Below are 21,703 nucleotides of genomic sequence, written 5' to 3' on the forward strand. Positions count from 1 at the left end.
ATAGGCCCATGTCCCCACGACGGCTCTGCAGCAATGCCCTGAGGAGCTGGGCTGCAGATCCCTGTGGGAAGTATTTCCAGCAGTGCAGATATCTGCCATGCAACTGGAACTCCCTTGCACACAACAGCTGTTTTAAGAGGGTCTCGCATCTGGTGCACATCTCTTTTGCAGCATAATCTGGCAGGAAGCACCCTCCTTGTGGGCCAGGGCACCAAGCACACAAGGCTGGAGGTGGGCAGAGGGCACACATTCCTCTCAAGTGCCATTTTTGTCACCCACTGTCTAAGCAACCTCTCCAAACACTTCCTCTGCAAATAATCAAGAGAGGGTTGAAGGAGGCTCACTCACCTTAAAAAGGCAATCCCTACTTTTCCCACTTAAACAAATTTATTAAACCACACAGTTATTTTTTTTTTCTGTTCCACGCACCAAATATCTAATTCTTGAACAGGACAGAACAACTGTTTGGGTAAATTACAGGGTGAGAGGCATGGCTTCCTCCTTTAACTGGTCATACAGCTCCCCTGCAGGCCTGCAGAAGGACCAACTGGCTGCTTTTCTGTTCATCAAATGCATTGCAGTGGCATGCCATATTCTCAGCGGGGCTCAGAGCCCTACTGTGCAGTATGTTGTAGCAACACCTGAAAGACAGCGACTTTGTTCTGAGAAAATGCAGGAAAAACTACCAAATAACTTCAAATCATTGCAAGTGCTCAGATGGCCAGATTCCAGAGGAAAAAAGATATGTAGGAGTCATTTCACTATGAATTTCAGTGCAACTGCTTACTGCTATGATCCTCACTCGAGGTGCTAGTTACCAGCCTCCTCCCAGTTCTCCAGCTGATAGAGACATATGGAGCAGAAGTCACGACACTGGATTAGATTACCTAGCTCTCCATCCTCATATTTGTCCCTCCTCCATATTTAAAGGCATGATGATAATGCAGAACTTCCACACTGCAGTCTCTCCATTATAATGTCTCCGTTCACTGCTTTCTTTACTAAAGAAGATGAAAATATTAAGTAACACGAATATTGACTAATATTGAATAATCTGACTGTGTCTGCTTACATACTGGGTTCTGCAGACGCTAATGATATTGTCAACAGAAGCAGACTTACCACATAAGAAGCAATTACTACTAGTGACTCTGAGAGAGCGAGGAGCAAGGCTTTCTCTGTTTTCAGATGGCAAAAACATTTGTGACTGAAAAATTGCTATGCTTAGTTTCTGTTCCCCGATGAGTTCTTTAGAAAGTCTAAATACTTTTCGCTCCCTTTTCTTTTCACAGAAAATAATAAAAATCAATCTCTTTTGTGCTTTTCTCATTAGATAAACACTCCTAAGACCTTACAATAGAAATCACTCAAGTCTGGAATTTCCAGCTGGATATGAAAAAAAAACCCCTTTCTCATCTGTAGAAAAACAGATGAGAAAAACATGAGAAAAACAGCCTGACTGCATTGCAAACTTCTTGGAAAGCCATTTATTACATCAAAGAGCAATTTGCTAAGTATGACACCCATGCCTTTATGTACCTGAGCATCTGTTGCTTTCCAGCAACAGTCATTCTCAGTGAACACTAATAAAGGTGATGTTCTTGGTTCCAAAAAATAAATTCTAACCTAAAAATGAGACTTCTGTTCACCCTTCCATTTTCAAAGGTTTCAGTAAAAACAGAACTCTCTGGTAAGACAGAGAAAACCATCATCTATTCCTGTATACCTTTGGTGATTGGCTTCTGGGAACCTCAAGAAGCACTCTGAGATTATCAGATCTGCATGTTTGACAACATACTTTCTTTTCCTTTTCCTTTCCTCTTCCTTCCAGATACACAAAGATGAAAAATAGCCAAACAAGGGCATCTTGCTCTCTCCTTCATATCTATAATTCAACAGTCTCAAAAGTATTTAGTTCAGAAAGGCCATCACTGTGATGTCAGCAGTACCTGATATCTTCAGGTTTACTAGTTGCTAGTAAATGATGGCATCCTATGCAGCCTCCCCACAAAGCCTGGCAGCAGGTAAAGCCTGGAGCTGGGCTTCCTGTGCAGCCATTACCATTCTCAGGTCCTCATTCTGGTTTCCATTACCCAGCTCTGCCTCTGGGGTTCACAGAAGTGCCTAGCAGAAACACAGTGATCCCAATCACCAAGCCCCTCCTCACCCGTGTGAATCCACGTGTGAACAACATAGATGAATTCCAGTCAGCAGAGTTGCTGGTGGCAACCTCACTCACTGCTAATCCTCATCAACATGCACATGCTATTTTTCAATATACTCTGGCATTCAACATAGACAGTCAGGGCTCCTAAACACTTCCTTTGAATATAAAGCAGAACACCCTACAGCCATTGGAAAGAAAATGACATTTAGCAAGGAGAAAAGTGTGCGGGGGCAGGAACTGATAGGGCAGAATATACAACACACCGAAGTGAGCCAGCAGGAACTGAAAAACATCCAACTTCCTATTCAGATAGGGAACTAATGGAAAAGAATTAATTTTGAATAGATGAATACAAAACTGACATTTTGCTCTTTCAAAAAGCAGCTGTGCTGAATGGTCAAAAATTATTCTCTTGAGGCTTGACCCTTGAAAGAAGCACAGATTTTAAGATCCATGAATAAGTTCACTAGTTATTACTATCACAAAGTGGTTTATTTTCCTCTAGCTTATCAGTAGTCACTAAGCCTTAAACAAAATGTTCAGGACAACGAGCACACGGCAGGAATCAGTGGGGAAGCCCACAAAATCTGAGCTTGAAATCTAAAACACAAAGTTAGTGACATTTCCTTATGGAATTTCCTGCTTTTACACAAATAAATCGCTCTTAAGTACAGAACCTTGTGTATAGTGTCTCAAATCATACTCCTGCTTTCTGAAAGTGATGCCTGTGCCTACGTATCCGCAGAACTTGCGTTACTTCACCAGTGCCAAAAACAGTATTTGGAAGCCCTGTTGCTCTCAACAAAGATCTTAAATGAACTGGAACAGCAATAATTTACTCTTAGGTGGAAGAAAAAAAGAAAGAAAAAAAGATTTCTAAGAATTTTTTTTTTTTTTCCTCCAACGGAAAGACTCAAACTGTTGCTTTTAAAACAGCATGGCTCTTTCCTTTCATACTCTACCAAGAAAGCAAGTCTGCAGTAGGTTTCCTCTCTAAGTTCTGTCAAATGCCTTTTATTAGTTTTCTGAAACCTGTACTGTGTGGGCATGGAAGTATCCCCAGGTATCACTGAATATCTCCATAAAATTGTAAAATGAATTGAGACGTACACTAACACATGGCATACACAGACACAAACCAGATAGGGGGATATTTATTCCCACTACATTAAATTGGCAGATGGAAGACTATCATGCTCATCTACCAAATTTTTGTCTTAGGTAAGATTGTCATCCTTAGAAAAGGGTGCATGTATTTCTTTAAAATCCACCAGAAGGGGAATCTGACCTTGGATAACATAAAAGTGCTTTCTGTTTCCTTCTCATACAGGAAAAGAAAATTATCCAGGGCAAAAACCAAACCCAAACAAGCTAAAAGTGTGGAAATAAATCCGAAGTAGAAATAAACCTAGATTCCTAGTTCTAAAGTTCTTCCAGCTTTAAGTATGTTACCATTAATAAGAGCCAGAAGACTAGCTTAAAAATTTTCTTTCATATATTTGGCATACAAATGCTCTGTATCATTCCCACTTCCCCAGAGTACAGTAATGATCATTGCAATATATCACTTGTTTTTTTTTTTAATGTTAATTTTACTGAAACAAAAACGGAACCTAACAAACCAACAAAAGCAAATGCTAGTGGTTAGTACAGCAAAAACTCAACGTAGAACAACCCTTCTGATATATCTCCTTCTTGTTCAAGTGAATAATAGATGCCTAAAATGTTCTGTATTCTTATAGCACAGATGGGTCACATCATCCCAAGAACATACTCTTTCCTTTTTATTACTACTCTGCACTGTCACCTAAGGCATCAATACAGAAAACATTTGTGGGTTACTCCCATGAACCACGGTGCGAACACACAAGTACAAGAAGTCAACTTACAAAGCTCCACCCTCAGAGTTTTGAATATTCCAAGACTTGTGTAACATGATTATGTGCTACAGAAAAATATGAATTTATTGCTGCTTTAGATCCTCAGGCCTTGTGTCCTTGAGGAGTTCAGAATACTATACAATATTCTGAGAATTTTAACAAGCTGTTTTTATCACCATGACTGCTCACAAGATGTACCAGGCTTCATTGCCTCTTGCATAATGATGAAATGGAATAATATAAACACGATGATCTGATTCTCTAAAGCCATGCTTTGAAAGCGAAGTGAGGCCACCACCACTTTCAGGAGAGAAGTGGTAAAACAGCACAGATAGTTGAGAAGGGGCTACAACTATGCTGACATAAAAACTGTAATACAGACTAGGTACAACACAAAGGTTTACAAACCAGCAATTTAGGGACAATTGACTCCTTATTTTCCATGAAGACTAAAGGCAAAAAGACAATTCTAATTTATGGTTTGTCAATAAGTAGTACTTCACCAGTGTCCCAAAGATGTTGCCCAAAGCAAGCATGAATTGTTTATTTTCAACATAAAATACATAGTCTAAGAAGTAATAGAAAAACTGCAGATGACACATTAGTAACGCACTTGAGATCTTGATTATATGCTGTTGGCTTTGTTTGTTTGTTTTGCAGTGAGCAGAAGCACCTGGTCAATGACATCACTTACATATCACATAATTGCTCCCTCAACAGTAAGTCTGCAACAGACTATAACATATAAATCTTGCCAGAAGATTACTTTACATGTCCTTAATAAAATCAGTACAGTAGTGATGAAGTCAAGGACACTTGCTGTCAGTAGACCACTTACAATCTAGAAGATGACTGTATTTCGAAGGCCGGCCATAACAAACACCCCCTCCAAAACAACAAAAAAATGCTTTCTGCTAAAACATCATCACTAGCAATTCTCCAGGCAAAATTTACTTCACTTTATTGGTAGTATCCAGGATACATATTTAATACCTCTTGCCCTCTGAGTGCTTTGCACTACACTTACAGTAATTGCTTCTGTAGCATCAAGTACATTGACAGAACAAAAGCATCTGCAACTGACAGCTGTACTGCTATCAAACCGCAACCCACCTGCCTCTTTTTGCCTAATTCTCTGTTATTTCTCTTTACAATGAGTTTTGAGACTCTGTAAGCACAGTTGTGACTTATAGCTTAGGAAGAAAAGGTATATTCAAGGCTATTCACTTAAAAGCATTACAACTCAGGAGTCAAATGTACAACTGCTGTGAAGATGGGATCATTTAACAAAACATGCACAGTCACACTGGGCAGTGACTAGAAATTGCTGGAAGTTATGCCTTAAGACTGTAGTGTAGGGTTCCATGTAGGAGGGAAAAAACAAGCCAGCAAACAACAGAAAAGGTTCAGATAAGTAGTCCAGGATCCATTACACAGCAATAGAGCATCAGTAAAATTGATAGCCTATTTCCAGCTTTCTAACAATTGTTTTGTTTCCCAGTGCTGGGAACTAACCAAGTACAACTAAAAGATGACCTAAGACCAAAACAGTCTCTGAAAGAGTGGGAGAGTCAGAACGATAAAACCAATTTTACATTAGTAAAACAGGAAGGAAAGAACATATCATCCAGTCTTTGTGGTAACTTCTGCAGGCTATCAGACCTATGGGACTTCTGCACAGAGCATTCTGTGAGATGCGAATACAGGCTTTACAAATGGAAATCCTTTCTTTCTAAATAAGCAATGCTTAATTTTAAGTAGATCATCTGAGGGATGCAAGAGATGCTCACTAACATTATTTCTTCCAGGTAAAAGATCAATCCTTAAGACAAGCCTGGGAGAGTAATCTCAGCTGATCCCATGTGAAACACTGACCTTTGAGTTAGAAAATAATCAAAGGAATTCATCTTAAGAAGGACTTATAATTATCCTCATCACTGACCTACATGGGAAATACCTGAAGCTAGCAAGATTCTTTCCTCCTAAACATACTTGAGATTGTGGTGGACTTGCATTCACTGACTTATTTTAAGAGCATACCAACACCAGCAGGATACAAAAACATAAAGCTTTTTTCTAGACACACTGCTTCTGTAAGAGTCAGCCATTTATCAGGGGATATCTCCCACGTAAAGACTGCTATTATCTCTATTTTGCAGACAACACCAAATTGGGAGGGAGAGTTGATCTGCCTGAGGAGAGAAGGGCACTACAGAGGACCTGGATAGACTGGATCAATGAGCCAAGGCAATTTGTATGAGTTTCAATGGGGCCAAGTGTAGGGTCCTGCATTTTGGTCACAACAAGCCCAGCAACCCTACAGGCTTGGGGAGGAGTGCCTGGAAAGTTGCCTGATGGAAAGGGACCTTGGTGTACAGTCAGCTGAATATGAGCCAGCAGTGTGCTCAGGTGGCCCAGAAGGCCAATGGCATCTTGGCTTGTATCAGGAATGGTGTGGTGAGCAGGACTAGGGAAGTTACCCTGCCCCTGTACCTGGCATTGCTGAGGCCTCACCTCGAGTGCTGTGTTCAGTTTTGGGCACCACAGTACAGAAAGGACATTGAGGTGCTGGAGCAGGTCCAAAGAAAGGCAATGAGGCTGGTGAAGGACTTGGAGAATATGTCCTATGAAGAGAGACTGAAGGAACTGGGGCCATTTAGTCTGGGGAAAAGGAGGCTGAAAGAAGACCTTATTGCTCTCTTCCAACATCTGAAAGGTGCTTACAGCAACAGTGGGGTTGGTCTCTTCTCACAGGTGACAGGATGAGGGGAAATGGCCTGAAGTTGCACCAGTGTAAGTTCAGGTAGTTAAGCACTGGAATAGGCTCCCCAGGGAGGCAGCTGAATCACCATCCCTGGATGTGTTTAAAAACCATTTGGATGTGGTGCTCAGGGACATGATTTAGCAGAGGATTGTTAGTTAGGGTAGTATGGTTAGGTCATGGTTGGACTCGATGATCTTTAAGGTCTTTCCCAACCTGAGTGATTCTATGATATTATCTTTTTCAGCAATGGTAAATATGACATACATACTACGTATTTTGGTTGACACCACCTTGCAATGTTTCCAACCTAGGTAGCTCCCATTCTTCCTCTATCTAGTCTTTTTCTGTCTTGCTTCAAGATACATTCAAGTGCTCAAATTCAGTCATTTACAGTCAGACTGTAATGTAATGTACTTTTTACAACACACAGTTTTTCAAGCAACAGTGCTCTTCCTAAGTACATTTTTCTTGTAGTGCTTCTGGATATTCAGCTGTTCTTTAACATTCTGCTCCAATGGCTAGATCCAAAACATTCAGTTCATCTCTCACTGTTCTGAGGGTCTAGTCTTTCTATCTCTGCTCACAATGCACCACACAGGGCACTGAACTGTCAAGTAAATGTGTAAGTTTAAGCACTTCATCAAGGGGCACTTCCAGACATATTTAGGTCAGTCTTATGGGGCTCACACCAAAGAAAGTTGCATGTTAGCTCAGCAATGCAGCATAGAGAACTCTAACCAACTATGTGATTCTGAATTACTATTTCTTTAAAATACATACTGAAACAATTCAATGGAAAAAAAAAATAAAAGTAGGAGCAAACTCAATTATATACAGCAAGAGACCAAGGAAACAGTAGATGTTTGGGCTAACTGAGAACTTAATTTTTATGTGTTATTTTTATGTATTATTCTCTCTTTTGTTTAGGGTATACACTCAGGTAATACTTTCATGTTTTGCCTTGTATAGTGCTCTAAGGTCCCTTAAAGCAGCTTTCATCTGCTTTTATTGGCATATCGGTACATGCAATCAAACTATGCATCCAAGAAGACTTGTCATTAGTAAAGGAACACTCAGACACCAGATTACACAGTTGCCTGGTTCTTATCAATGAGAACTGGGAAGAAGATTCAACCACTTTTAAATATAGCTTTAAAATAATGCAGTAGAACTTGCCTGTACCATTTACATGAGGTAATCTATAGTTATTTCATGCAGTAGTTCAACATACCACAATTTTCCTTCAAGGCAGTTAATAGCATCAGCTCTCTCTCCCTACAAAGAAGTTTCACAATGAGTAGAGCTCTCCTGTCACAAGCTGCACTTATTTCAAAGACTGAAACAGTTGCAATACTTGGTATATTTAAACTGTATATTTATATTATGTATATTATTTTTGCTTCTCCCTCCACTGGATTTCTGTTGTTCTTTTTTAATTTTCATTTTTATAAATGCTTTTTTTTTTCTTTCCATTTTTCTTTCTTGCAACTCTAACATTCTTTCTCCATTCTCTCACTCATCAGTTGGTGGGTTTAGAGAAAGACTCCCAGAGACAGGCTACTCAGAGCAGCTGAACACAAAGCCAGCCTTGCTCCTGTACCCTAGCATATCTGTAAATGAGCCCCTCTGCTAGTTGTGTTACATGAAACACCACATACAACAGCAAAAGAGCACACATTCTAGCAACTCTGCATCTAGGAGTAGATATGAACCTGTGGTTTTCACTGTCACACTTCTCACAGAAACAAACCATTCTGCTTTTCCTTGCAAGTTTTTTCTATGAAGACTGGCACTGAGAAGCAGAGGAGATGTTATTTCCTGCTTTAGAGAAATCAGATTGCCAGACATCACAAAGCAATCTACCCAGCAGCCCTTCAAGCTGACTTTGCACACCATGTTTTCTTTGTTCTGACCCCCTCCAGAAACATAGATTATGAGTATTAGAGAAAGGATCCCAGACTTCTACCAGTTGCTTCACCTCATATTGCAAATATTCTGTTTATCATAGAACCAGTTTCTTCTTTCTCACCCACCCACTGCCTTAGCTGTCTTCGAGTGTCCATAGTGGAAATAGTGGAAAATTCTTGCTCCAGGAAATCTGTGCTGGTTGAAACCTAGTTTTAGGCACCCAAACCATTTTTTCAACTACACATTATTACAGTTTATGACACTCAACTGCTCTTTTCCCCCAGTTGTGTTATTGCAGCAAATTGTGTCATATATGAAAATCAAACCAATGGTCAATATATGAATGATATTTTCTCTTTAACCAGGAAGTTCACCAAATTACAAAACAATTCTTGATACAGACATCATCATAGGTGTCTCAAACTCATTCCTCTACATGTGAAAAGTGATGTATAGAAATGTACAGGAATGTATGTAGAAGAAAATACCATCAGCACAATACCAAAAAGCAGACAGCAGAAAAGCAAGCAAACACAAGGATTACTATATAAAGACCACGAACACACACACACACACACACACACAAAAATACACCAAGCCTCACATATTTTAGCTTTACTTATACCTACATGCAGAGTAACATACTAGTAGCACCTGATTTAACATAACCAAGAAGAAAAGAGCTAGTTAGCATCATTCCTAAGTGGATGCACAACATAAGAAAATGTGTAATAACTCTTACCTAAAGCTTTCTGGGTACTCAACAACAGCCATGTTGATAACTTCCAGTGCATGCTGATAGTGCTTCTGAGCTGAAAAGAGGAGGGCCAGTAGATGTAGTGAGTTCATGTCATCTTTGCACAGCTGTAGTGCTTCCTGAAGATATTCTATAGCATCAGAAATCTGGAAGGAAATGGGGTAGACATAAAAAGAAAACATTTTTCTCCTTCAGATATTCCCAAAGATAAGAGCAAATATAGTCATTTGAAATTCTGAAAAAATCTTATTTGGGCATTTTATGAGGAAGAGTTCTACTATCTGAACAGTCTGCCAAAATTAACAGGCTGCATTGCTTGAGAAAACCCACACATTCTAGCAAGAAGTCTGCAGCATTATTGAATTACTGCTTATGAGCAGGAGCAGCAGTCTAGACCCAATTAATCCATGGTGCTTTTACACTGTAAAAACACGCTACAAGGGCCCAATTCTCAACTCCATCTTCCAGGATGGGCAGAGTAGTCCAGACACATCAGTGGCATGTCTTTTAGAATCAAGTCCCCTTTGGCATAAAACCTAACATCTGTAACGAATGCATTTATATCACAAGATCTTAGTGACCAAGTAACTTAAGCTATATATTCGAAAAGGAACTTTTTAGTAGATCTTTTTTCTTTGATTACCAGTAAGTTTTACATAGAGAATTTTCTCTAAGTTCCTCTAGTTTAGAAATTATTCTTATTTGCTTCTTTCCAGATCTGTGTTTGGCCCTGAAAGCTTGCAGAACAATACACAGATTTCTTCTTCTGGCCTGGCGTAACACCAATGCAAAATTCCCACCACCTCCACAGTTCACTCAGGAGAAGAGGTTGCACATAACAATGGAGAGCAGCCATTACACTGCCTGCAGTCACAATAGTCTGTGGAACATCTAGATCCAAGACATACTTCTGAGAAACCAGTCCATATTTTGTTCATGCAAATGTCCAAATGACTTTTCACTCTTACTGCACTTCAGCAAGCAAAAATACTTAACTACAGTAATTACTGGTGCCTTCATGCAAGCCTGCAGATAAGTGATTGATCCACAGACATAAACCCAAACTGGCATCTGGTGACACTGCTGAGTGTCCTGGCCTAGGTTCAGGTTTGGATATACAACTGAGTTCTCGGCTTTAATGAACTACTGGCTGTCATGTGTTATTGTAGCATACTGCAAAGCTAGAGTAAATATATTGACTGAAATCATCAATGATTCTTCAGCAGCTTCCCAGGACACTTCTTCATTACTATGTAAAAATGCTGTCAATGACAAGAGAACTTGGATGCAGGACAACAGATGTGAGACTGTTGTAGGTCCAGGTCTGCCAGTCTATGAAGGTGTTCAGGAGGTACACCAGAGATGTATAAATCTGGCTTGCTAAAATAAGACTGCCATCAAGACTTTCATTACCCCCAGGTCTAAAACAAACAAACAAACAACAAACCAGAGGGGGTCTTGAGCAACCTGTTGTGGAGTTGCAGGAAATGACAGGTTTTGGACATTAGTCATGCTGCCTGACCCCTAACTATTCTAACTCAAGCCCCCCAAAAATCTTTAGCCCTGTAACACCATTAGTAGCCTACAGTTCTCCTGCTGCAGTGGTCAACACCAGTAAAAAAAAATACCCTTTAATAATTTCTGGATATTCTTTTCAACTACAGGAAACACACAATAACAACTTTCAACAAAACAGTCACAACAAAATTTAAACTGAATTTCTAGAACAATAAAAACAAGATATTTGGCAGCAGCAAACACAAACTTCTTTTGAAAAGTAGAGATCATTGATCTATTGAAGAAGCCAAAGCTTATTTATTTAAGTAACTATGTAATATGAGAAAGATGGAAGCTGGCAGCACAGATGGCGCTCTGAAACTCAGAGGTAGGCTGCCAATTTAAATTCCCCACAAGTGCTACGCCTTAAAGTAATCCTATTTCGGCTGGACAGCAAGTCCAAGTGGAGCCAGCAATTAGATCATTCTACCCTTCTCTGATTCGTCTCTCCATTAATAAATATACCACATCTATTCTGCATGGCACACAGGTACGTTCAGATCACATCGATCAGGAAGCAAAAATACTGCAGCAAGCCAGAAATAGCATCCTGCAGCACTAATAAAATACTGTGGATTGTTTAGACTGCCTCTTATAATAGGCTTTATTTTGATAATACTACATGCTTCCTTAAAACTATTTGGAAGTTATAACTGTAGGTATAAAAAGGAAAATAATATGATGTTTTTCTACCATTTCACAATGGTAGAATGCACCTACATATTGAGAGTGCTAAATGAAATAGGATCTCATAAGTATTTGATCCAAATGAGTTTTCAAACCTTACATTTTCATATCAGTTGTGATCAGTTGTGCAGTAGATTAACCACTAAAGCTATCCCTTTCCATCTGCCTTTATAGTACAAGGATTAGAGAAAAGAGAAAGCTTCATTGACAGTCAAGAATGTTTGCTCAAAACAGACCTGCTGCACACCATCAGAAAGCAGGCATGAACAAATCTGTGAGCTATGTCAGAACTTAATTCTTGCTGCAAGTTGTTCTTCATCACTGGAAAAATCAAGACCTTGACAGAAAAGCTGCATGTTGCTCTTCAGCAGAGAAGGCCTTAGCAGGTCTGGGACAAAGAACAGAGCTATCCCCGTTAGCAGCCACTAAATGGAAACAGAGCTCCTCTCCTGAGGCAAACAAAAGCTAACACATTTGCCCCTCCCTGAAACCAGAATAAAAACTGCAGAGAAAACAACTGAAATGTTTTCTCTGGTACTCATAACTCCTGTTTCTGTTTTTTATATACTGGAAGGAAGGCAGTAGGTGTTTTCTGGATATTGCCACTTGAAACTTCGGGTCTGCTGGCAGCCCACAGACGAAATTGATAAGTGAGACCTCTAATTCTCAGCTGCTGGCCCCGGCTGTCTTTGCCTTCCTATTTTCATGTAAAGAAAGGTCAAATCAAATATTAAAATGGTATGAAAACCCATGTGTTGTTTTCATGTATCCAGTACTGATTTACATGGCATTTGAGGTAAAAAAAAAAAAAAAAAACACAACACAGAACACCATCCCCAAAAGGCGAATGGAATCAGCACTTAAAATTAACATGAGCTCTGACTCTCTAGAGTCATTTCCATAGAAACTGGCCTGCTAAAAAAGCAAGACAAGGCATTAAAAATCAGTCAGCTTTAAAATCTTCAGGCTACCTTGTTTGTGCTGATCCACATTCTGTTACCACAGAAACAAGAGAGGCAGCTGAACCAGCAGCCCAGAGCTGGGAGCCTGGCTTGTCTACTGGCCTGGCCAGTGGTCATCAGACTGATGATCCAGATGTACCTGGAGAAACCCACCTCAGCACCAGCTAACCTCAGAGTGATAGCACTGTCACATAAGGAGAAAATCAAAGTGAGACTCTCATCACAGAAGATGGAATTTTACTATATTTTGCTGAAAAATCCACTGTAAAACGCCTTGGGGCTGACCCAGACTCTGAGAATTGTTGGAATCCTTCCAGTTACTGTGTTCTTTAAGACAGAGTCCATACCATGAACATCAAGCATGACGGCATCTTTCATTCTGGTTGATCATAGTATTCAACATCCAACTCCATGAAAACTTTCTATAACCACTCCCCTTCTTGCCGTGTTCTCAATGTGTTTTGGAGGGAGGCTTATATTTTTCCATTTCTCCCTCCATGCACCCAGTGCTGGCTGACTGCTATTGGAAATATTTTAGTCTTCCAAGGAAGATGATGGCTCAAACTTTATTCAGCACTCTACCAGTCATCTGCCTCTTTTGCTTTGTTCCATGAAAATGCTCTCTTATCTATGCAAGCTGATACCTAGATTTTTCATACAGGTAAGGTATGAAATTGACCACTTATTGACCTTGGCTATGGAAACAAAAAGGCTGATTGCTGAGGTATTATCAGATATTATCTTGTGTATGGTACTGCAGCATAGCCTGATGGAAACCCTACCTGTGACATTCAATACTTAATGCAACCTATCAAAAAAAAAAAAAGGTATCATTTATCTTTCAGTTAATCGGAAGGATAATATATTAGATACATTAAATAATTAAGCATATTAAAAACACATTACCAAATTTTTATCATTGAGTAAACTGGCAAAAGAAGAGTATGATATTTTACAGCAGTCTAAAAATAAAGATATCTCAGGTATCTCCCTCTCTCCAAGCATGCGTTAAAGATTTATATCTCACTAGATGGGGAAGAGCAAGAGCAACACAGCAGGGCTCAGGCTGACACTACATAACACACTTAGATCACACAGCTAGGGTAGCAGAGGCCACTGGCAAAACATCAAGGATAAGAACATACAGGTGAGGAAGACATAGGAGAAAGTGAACATAAGGACAAGAGTTTGAAGGAAAGAAGGGGGGGGGAGGTAAAGAATAATGAAAAGATGAACATGAAACAGCACTGTAAAAAAAAAAGGCTATAACTGGAGAAAAAGAAAGCATAATGAGTTAAATTGCAATAGTCCAGTAAAAAGAAGAACAAATAACCACAAAAATCTCTTTTACTTTGAATATTTGTATTTTTGTTCTCAGCAGCAGTTGAAAAGCTGTAATGCTTTTACTCTGGGCAAGAAGCAAAAGGGGCAGCAAATCAGACAACATCCCAGAGAGGCAGAAGCTGTGGGAGAAAGAGGGGTACCTGGGTATTTTTAAATCAAAGACCCTGAGCAAACTGCATCATAAAGCAGGCAGTAGGCTGATGACAACGTAAGTAAGTCATTTTAATTATCCTTTCTTATTGCAAGCTTCCTCACAACACAGCGCTCTCATTGAAGGGTTACAAAAGCGACATTATCAAGAGCGTGCTCTCCTGGAACAATTAGTTTAACCAAATGAACACACAACTCCCCTAATTATCTCAGGAAAGTAAAAAGGATCCAACTTTTTGACTCTGGATGCAGCAAGCAGAAAGCCTGCCAAAGAAGGAAAAGGCTATGAAATATCAAATCTAGCTAGAAGAGCATTTAATAAATAGAGACAACTCTAATAAAGTCTTTGGCTTTCAAAAAGAAGGACAGAGAAATAAGATGGTGCAGTGTATTTACTGATCAGTGTAATGTTTATGAACTAACACCTGCAGCAGCATTCAAATGCCAACTAATCCCACTCACTGCAGAGCTCCAGCACCCGTCAAAGTCTAACGCTGAATGTGCCCAAGTATGGAATAAACCAGTGCCCAGTGCTGAGAACGCGAGATCTGGTGTGATACAGAACCAGGCAGTAACAAGAGCAGCCTGTGGCAGGACACAGCATGATATCCAGAGTAAATACCTCTCACTCAGCCTACCCAGACAAAGTTGCTCAGAGTGGGAACGGCACCACCCAGAAGTTAGGGCTAAAAACATTGGGAACGATATTCCCAGGGGTCACACGCACTGTGGAATTACTGCTTTAAAAAATAAAAATCTTACACAAACAAATTCTGATTGTTACTGACTACTAATGAAGGTAGGAATGAACCCTGTCTAGCATGGCTTGATCTTGTACAATGACTGTCCTTCTCCCACCTTCTTAATGCCTCAGTGGTTGCTAATTATTGCACATACCTGTCTGACAAGAGCCAGCTGCAGCGATAAGTAGAGGATGATTTGGTGATCGTCTCGGTCCAATTCCCGTGCTCTTTAACAACACAACACAAAAAGAAAAGTGACTGTTAGATTGTACTTTCTACAACTACGTTGCCATGACTCACACACGAGCAGAACAAATCTGAGCCCTGTCCAATAGAAAACTAGACCAGTAATGGGATAGCATACTGAAACTTGACAAGAAGTACACTGACACTTACCTGGATAAGCCAAGCTCACAGGAAAACAGGTGAAAAATACAACTGTCAGGGTTTATATAACTTAAATGTTCATTTGTCAGCACATATTTTGGAACGTAAATATCTAATGGAGAAAATAGCTTTAATTCATGACACCAACTGTTTAAGGCATTATTTTAAGTAATTTAGGTGAAACAAGATAGCTGTTTAACTTGTTTCTATATTACCACTTTTCAAATAATAGGAGAGGGTTGGGCTGGCACCAAAAAGTAATCATCATTTCTGCTAATCTTTTGGCTATGAACAGGATCAGGAGCCCAAGATATCAGTTACTGCCCAAACGCAAAATATCTTCCACCCTACAAGCTCCTATTCTAACTGTTGACAGCATGCTCCTAATTTGAAAAAGGAAGATTCAGTGGGAGGGTTGAGGTTTTGATGGCAGAAGCTGAGCCTAGTTGAGAACCAGAGCCTTTGTGTCTCAGGCTAGGGCTTCTCCCATTAAACCAGCTTGAACTTCTCAGATATTATCTTCTGGTCAATGGCTAGGAATAGTTCATATTGCAGAAAGTGCTTGGCTAGTGAAGACTGCAGCATCTCCAGAACTCAGCGTGGCTGCTGCAAGGCCAGAAGCAGGAACGGACAGACAGGGAAGAACCATTCCTCCCCAGCTATGCTCAGCATGAAAATGCAACCTGAGTTCACCACTCTGCAGAGAAGCCCTTAACCAGGCTAACTACCAGGCAAAGTTTAAGGTACCTAACCTAGCAGCAATGCTGAACACTGGCTCCTGCCATGTAGCAGCCCATGTCCAATACCAGTGGATTTTCCCCGTTGAGCGAGTTGCAGATGCAAGAAGCTCGCTCCTCTCTCTGTCATGCAGTAAAGCCATTGCACACAGCAAAGATGGAGAAGAGGAAGGTTCATTATAGCAAGCTGACATTCCTGACCTCTTCATGGGTGGTGCTCGGGGATGATAAAAAAGCCTGCACCTGCACTGCACTGTTCAAAGCAATCTCAGTCAAAAGTCTTTATGAGGAAGAAATGACAAGCTGGCAAGGCTAGTGGTTAGAAATCTGCCAAAACTACTCATTTGCCAAGAATAAGCAAATGAAAAATCAAGGAATTTGGAAATAAAAACTGAGTAAGGTTGATGATACAAATGTGGAGGAGTGGCTGACACACCAGAAGGCTGTGCTACCAAAGACCTGGACAGACAGGAGAGTTGAGAGGGAACAATTAGTTTAACCTAGCGGTGAGGTTTAAAAAGAGCAAGTGTAGCATCTTGCACCTGGCGAGGAACAACCACATGCACCAGTACAGGTTAGGGGATGATCTGCTGGAGGGGAGCTCTGTGGAGAAGGATCTGGGTGTTCCCGTGAACAACAGGTTGGCGAGGAGCCAGCAGTGTGCCCTGGTGGCCGAGAAGGCCAACGGAATCCTAGGGTTAATTAAAAAGACCACGGCCAGCAGATCAAGGAGGGCCACAAAGATGATCAAAGGCCTGGAGCATCTCCCGTATAAAGATTGAGTAACCTGCATCTGTTCAGCCTGGAGAAAAAGAAGACTGAGGGGGAACAGAAAAGAGACAGAGTTTTTAAACTACTATTAAATTTCCTCAAAATGTACTAGAAAAATACTTCATTCAAACTTCCAGCTGAAAAGGCCACTGATAAGGATGGCTACAAGCCAAACCGTGGTCTGAGAAATTCTAGAAGTAACTTAAAAAGAGGTGAAAAACAAGGGGGAAAAAAAAACAACAAACAACAACCCAACAAGGAAAAGAAAACCAAACCCATGCATATAGGGAGATAGTAGCAGTTACTGTCAGAACACTCCTGTTGGCTGAAATCTGAGTACCTAATTTCTGACTAGAAGCTTGTCTGCTTCCTAGCTAGTGTTAAGATACGGGGAAAACCAGCTACAGCCAGTGGGAAAGGTCAAAGCATAAAAATAAATGCACTTTAAAAGCACTGCAGCACTGCAATTACCGAAAAATTAGGCAGTAGTGAAGGTATTACATTGGAGCCTGGGAATTGGTGTGACTTTAAGTATACTGCTGGTCTAAATAGTGACCATATAAATGGCTTTTAAAATATATACTTTTTAATCTTTCAGATCCGTATGGGGTAAATATCCAGAATTACATTTGTAGTTTCAGTTTGGCAAAAGCAAGTTTCTACTACCACTTGCTCCTTGCAATCACTGCAGGAAAAATGTTTTGGATAGCATCAGAAAAGCAGCTAGGATCCAGTACAGTGCTCAACTTGCTACTGTATCTGTACTGTACTTACACTGTACAGTATCTGTACTTGGAGATACCAAAGAATTCAAGTTTTCATCACTTTTTATAATGCATTTATGACCACAACAAAACCAGAATTGGATACTTCAGTCCAAGACTTAGACCACATAAGCTTCCATTTAGTTGCCACTTGAGATCTGTAAGCATTTACGCTTATAAATGTTAACTGTCCTACCACCTGCACAATGCTGTTAGAGGCAGAACAAGTACTCTTACCTTGGATATTCAACCAAATAATTGCCACATTTCACCATCACAAGGATGTTTTTGACATGTGACTGCTGAAATTTATGGAAGTATTTTTAAAATTTCTGAGTAACATCATACAGAAAGTAAAACATTTTTTTTTAAATTATTCTGGATTCATCAAAGCAACTACATAATACAGGAATAAGTACCATTCTTACTCACCTCTCCAAAGCCTGAAGTGCTTTCTTGTTGTATTCATCCTGAGTGCTCTTCAAAGTAGCTGCAGGGCAATATACAATGTGATTTAAAAATTGAATTCAATGTTTCAGATTCAATAAAAAACAGCTACACATGCTTCAAACCAGAAGCATGAACAGTGTTGCAATCTCATGGTGCCTGCTCAGGGCTGGAAAACGTGCCTTTTTGTTTTTAATGGACAGTACAAAAATAATATTTTAACTCCAATAATTTTAATTCTCCATTTTTTTTCTATTAACAAGTCTTCAAACTCTCTTGTCTGAAACCCTGAGGTATTTTTTATTAACGTATGCCACTAAAGGGGTGTGGAACGATCAGGAGACACAACCTCTTATTGTATCTAACTAGATTCCAGATCTCTGCCAGCCCAGTGTACATGTTAATGGCAGTAACTAGCTTGGCATTTTGACTCAGAGTGCCTCCAACACCATCTTCATGTAGGACGATGTTGCAGGTGGAATAGGAATACCAGAAGCCAGATTTACAACTCCATGACACAGTCCTTGACAACACAGCATTTCCCCTGGACCACAACAAACATTCAGGTTCCTTCAGACGTGGCAGATAAGTGGCAAGGAGGAGCCACTTATGCCCTCCTTGGTGCATCTAATTGCCAAAGGATCCCATCCACTAGGGTCATCCAATGTATGACTTAATTTGAGTTCTAATGAGAAGAATCATCAATCTCTTGTTACACCAGAGCATCATAAAATACCATCATCATTAAAGGAAGAAGAACTTGGGAGAAGAAGGGCTCCCTTAAATCCAGAACATCTGGAAAGCTAACAATAAAGTTCAGAAGCACACTAGTTGGCTGCTTTGCTCTGGATCTTAAGTTTTTAGATTTTACATAGCAGTTGTTTCTCATTCTATTTGTTTTGAATTTGGAAGCTGCTGATCAACAGTACAAGAAAGAGGCAAGCAGTTAATCGTTCAGCAAACATCCACCTATGAATATATTTCACTTCCTATATCAAGCCAATGTAAGCTCCAGAAAAGAAAGATAGTAAATAGTATCTACTTCAGCAACAAAACCCCCCCAAAATCAAATACTGGTATAAGTTAAGAGTTGTGTTCTTCTACAAGTTGTACAAAGGTAATAAGTTTCTTTAGATTATCCAACATGCTAGCAAGTGAAACTTTAACAACAATTTATTTTTCCTAAGTAGTTGCAGTCATCAAACCTTTTTCACTCCTATGCTTTTCAATAGTTCTTCTAAACATCAGCTCTATCTGGGAGGAACAGCAATCTTCAGGATTTTCCAAATCACATAAATAAAAAAAACTGCTTACCTCATAAATTCTGCTCTAAATAGTAAAAACTGAACAAAAATACATAATTCAAAGAACAAATTTGAAGATATGTGCTTTCATGCAAAACATAGCATTTATAAAAAGCTGGAAACACTTCACTCTCAATATCCTTAAATTGAATATTCTGGTCCACTGCCAAATACAAAAAAAACAATGAAGGGGCAAAGCTTACAGAAAAGTATTTTAGAAAATCATGATTGACATTCATGTAAAAATACCCGAAGAGATGCTAGAAAGGATTTGATCACAGCTGTGAGCGTTCACCCAGAAAGAACATGTCAGATTGTGCTCCTTATGGAAACTACAAGATTCCCTATATATATACATGTAACCAAGTAATTCTAGAGACACATCACACAATGAGGAAGATGGAAAGAGATTTAACATTCACCCTCCAAATAACCACAAAAATGAAAAGCTAGAAGAACTTTTGGGCTCAGTCTGGTATGACTTGACTGAATGGCTGTTCAGCTTAGAAAGTAAGAGTACCAATATTTGGTGGAAATGATGTTGGCACTGATGAGGTGGGACATGCGAGTCCCACTTCCCACAGCATGAACTGCACATTCAGTTGCAAAGTTGCAAATCTGCTTGTCTGTCTCTAGATTTGTGTTTGATTTGGCCAAACAAATTGAAATTTGAGTTCTTCCATTTCTATAAAAAAGCAACTAAGTGATTTTGGGAGAGATGAAAGAGAAGGAAAGCTGAAGTGATGACTGAACACGTTTATAGTTAAAATCAAATCGTATTTCCGCTAAACAAAAACCGAGCTCAAAATGTGATTCACAGGCTCTGATCCAATGTTTTACAACACAGTCTTCAAGACCAAGCCCAAGCACAGAGGCCAAGTGGAGTTAAGAGGAAGCTCTTAAAAGCAATTCTTAAGTTCTTCCCTCTCTTTCAAAGCAGAAAAATGTGCATTTTTACACAAAATCTGTCTGCAAGAGACGCTGGGCCATTGATCGTTACCTCAATATGGCAAAAATTTTCAATCAAAATGCAGAAAAACAGGGAGCTGAATTTGGAAGGTCAGTTTGGAAGAACACTGTACCTTTACACATCTAGCTCAGCTGAATCTGTTTTTAGCACATTTAAGTCAGCTTTGCATAAAATGAACAAAACTCCCAAATGTACTGGTACTGGAGGGCAGACATGAGAGCAGTAAGCTGAAATAGTTAACAGATTGGGAACATCTTTATTGCGATCTTTTAAGTTCTTCCTACTGCTCCTCTCCCATATATTGCTAGGTCTTTATCAGAGATAACACATGTACACGCTAGATGAATAAATACAGAGATGACATGACTCAGTGTTCAATATTTATGCCTCAAGTTGACAAAACCTGTGCAAGTTCCTCCTACTCCAGTGCCCCTCCTCACACATGCCCTTTCCCTCTCCTTACCAGAATTAGACTTTTTTTTCTTACACAGCAAGAAGTCACTATCATCAGCTCAGCTGTGACAGTTTTACAAATAAAAAGGCAACAGAACACATTATTTAGACTAAAATAAAAGCAGAGCAAAGCGCAGTCTAACCGAAGTAAGAGAGACAGCATGGGGGATTTTAAGTTTCTAAAACCTCAGATGTTCCTCTAAGAACAGTACTTTTTAAACATCACCTTAGAAGCTTAATATTTACTCTTTGAAGCACTCTTTGTTGACTAAAAATCAGCAGATTTTTTCAACCTTTGGATACCAAAATACAAAGCTCTGAAGTCACATTTGAAAACAGAGGAAGGTAAACTGTGTTAGTAGGAAGGTGCGGCATAGTAAGCAGTGAGTGCATAGACTGAAATAGCAATGCTGAGGGCCAGCATCAAAACTAAATATACACTGAGACAGTCCATATACTGTGGACTGAAAAACCATAAGCAACTGCAGCATAATCAGGTCTATTTTTGTAGCACATTAATTTTATGAGAAAATAATCTAGTTTGTGTTTTCCAGCACTCTTCTATTACGTGAATCACAATATTAAGAAGTGGGTTGGAGAGATGGAATTCAAAAATACATTTCTGACAACTAATACAGCAAGTTATGCAGTTTCAGTATCCAAAATCACAGTTAATGATTGCATGTGCTGATCGTCATCTCCAGATGCAAAAAAGGTGTTTGTTCACTAACAATGCATTTTTAATTTTAATGTCTCTTTTTAACATTAACTGGTACTGATTAACATTAGCATACTGATTAACATTTACCATTAACAGTTTACCGATTATTTATAACACCAGGAAAATTTTCCAATTCAGTCTCTGACTTTGTGGCCTTGTAACAGAATTCTAAATGAGAACAGAGATGCAGTACACTCTTTCTCTCATTTCTGTAAAGAGAGTGAAGGTTT

The 21,703-nt window shown here is 39.5% G+C and overlaps 1 protein-coding gene across 7 annotated transcripts in view; it reads right to left on the reverse strand.

The window, feature by feature from the left end:
• TTC7A (tetratricopeptide repeat domain 7A) overlaps positions 1–21,703 on the reverse strand; it is a 161,067-nt gene that overhangs the window by 74,560 nt on the left and 64,804 nt on the right. For all 7 annotated transcript variants that reach the window (XM_052684050.1, XM_052682452.1, XM_052681689.1 and 4 more), the window contains 3 exons: positions 18,011–18,068; positions 15,074–15,146; positions 9,462–9,622 (listed from right to left, as the gene is read on the reverse strand). In XM_052684050.1, the coding sequence (XP_052540010.1) occupies positions 9,462–9,622; positions 15,074–15,146; positions 18,011–18,068 (292 nt within the window). The remainder of the gene's footprint in view (positions 1–9,461; positions 9,623–15,073; positions 15,147–18,010; positions 18,069–21,703) is intronic.

This window comes from Tympanuchus pallidicinctus, unplaced genomic scaffold, assembly GCF_026119805.1.
Source record: "Tympanuchus pallidicinctus isolate F22 unplaced genomic scaffold, pur_lepc_1.0 scaffold1, whole genome shotgun sequence".
In the NCBI taxonomy this organism is placed as follows: domain Eukaryota; kingdom Metazoa; phylum Chordata; class Aves; order Galliformes; family Phasianidae; genus Tympanuchus; species Tympanuchus pallidicinctus.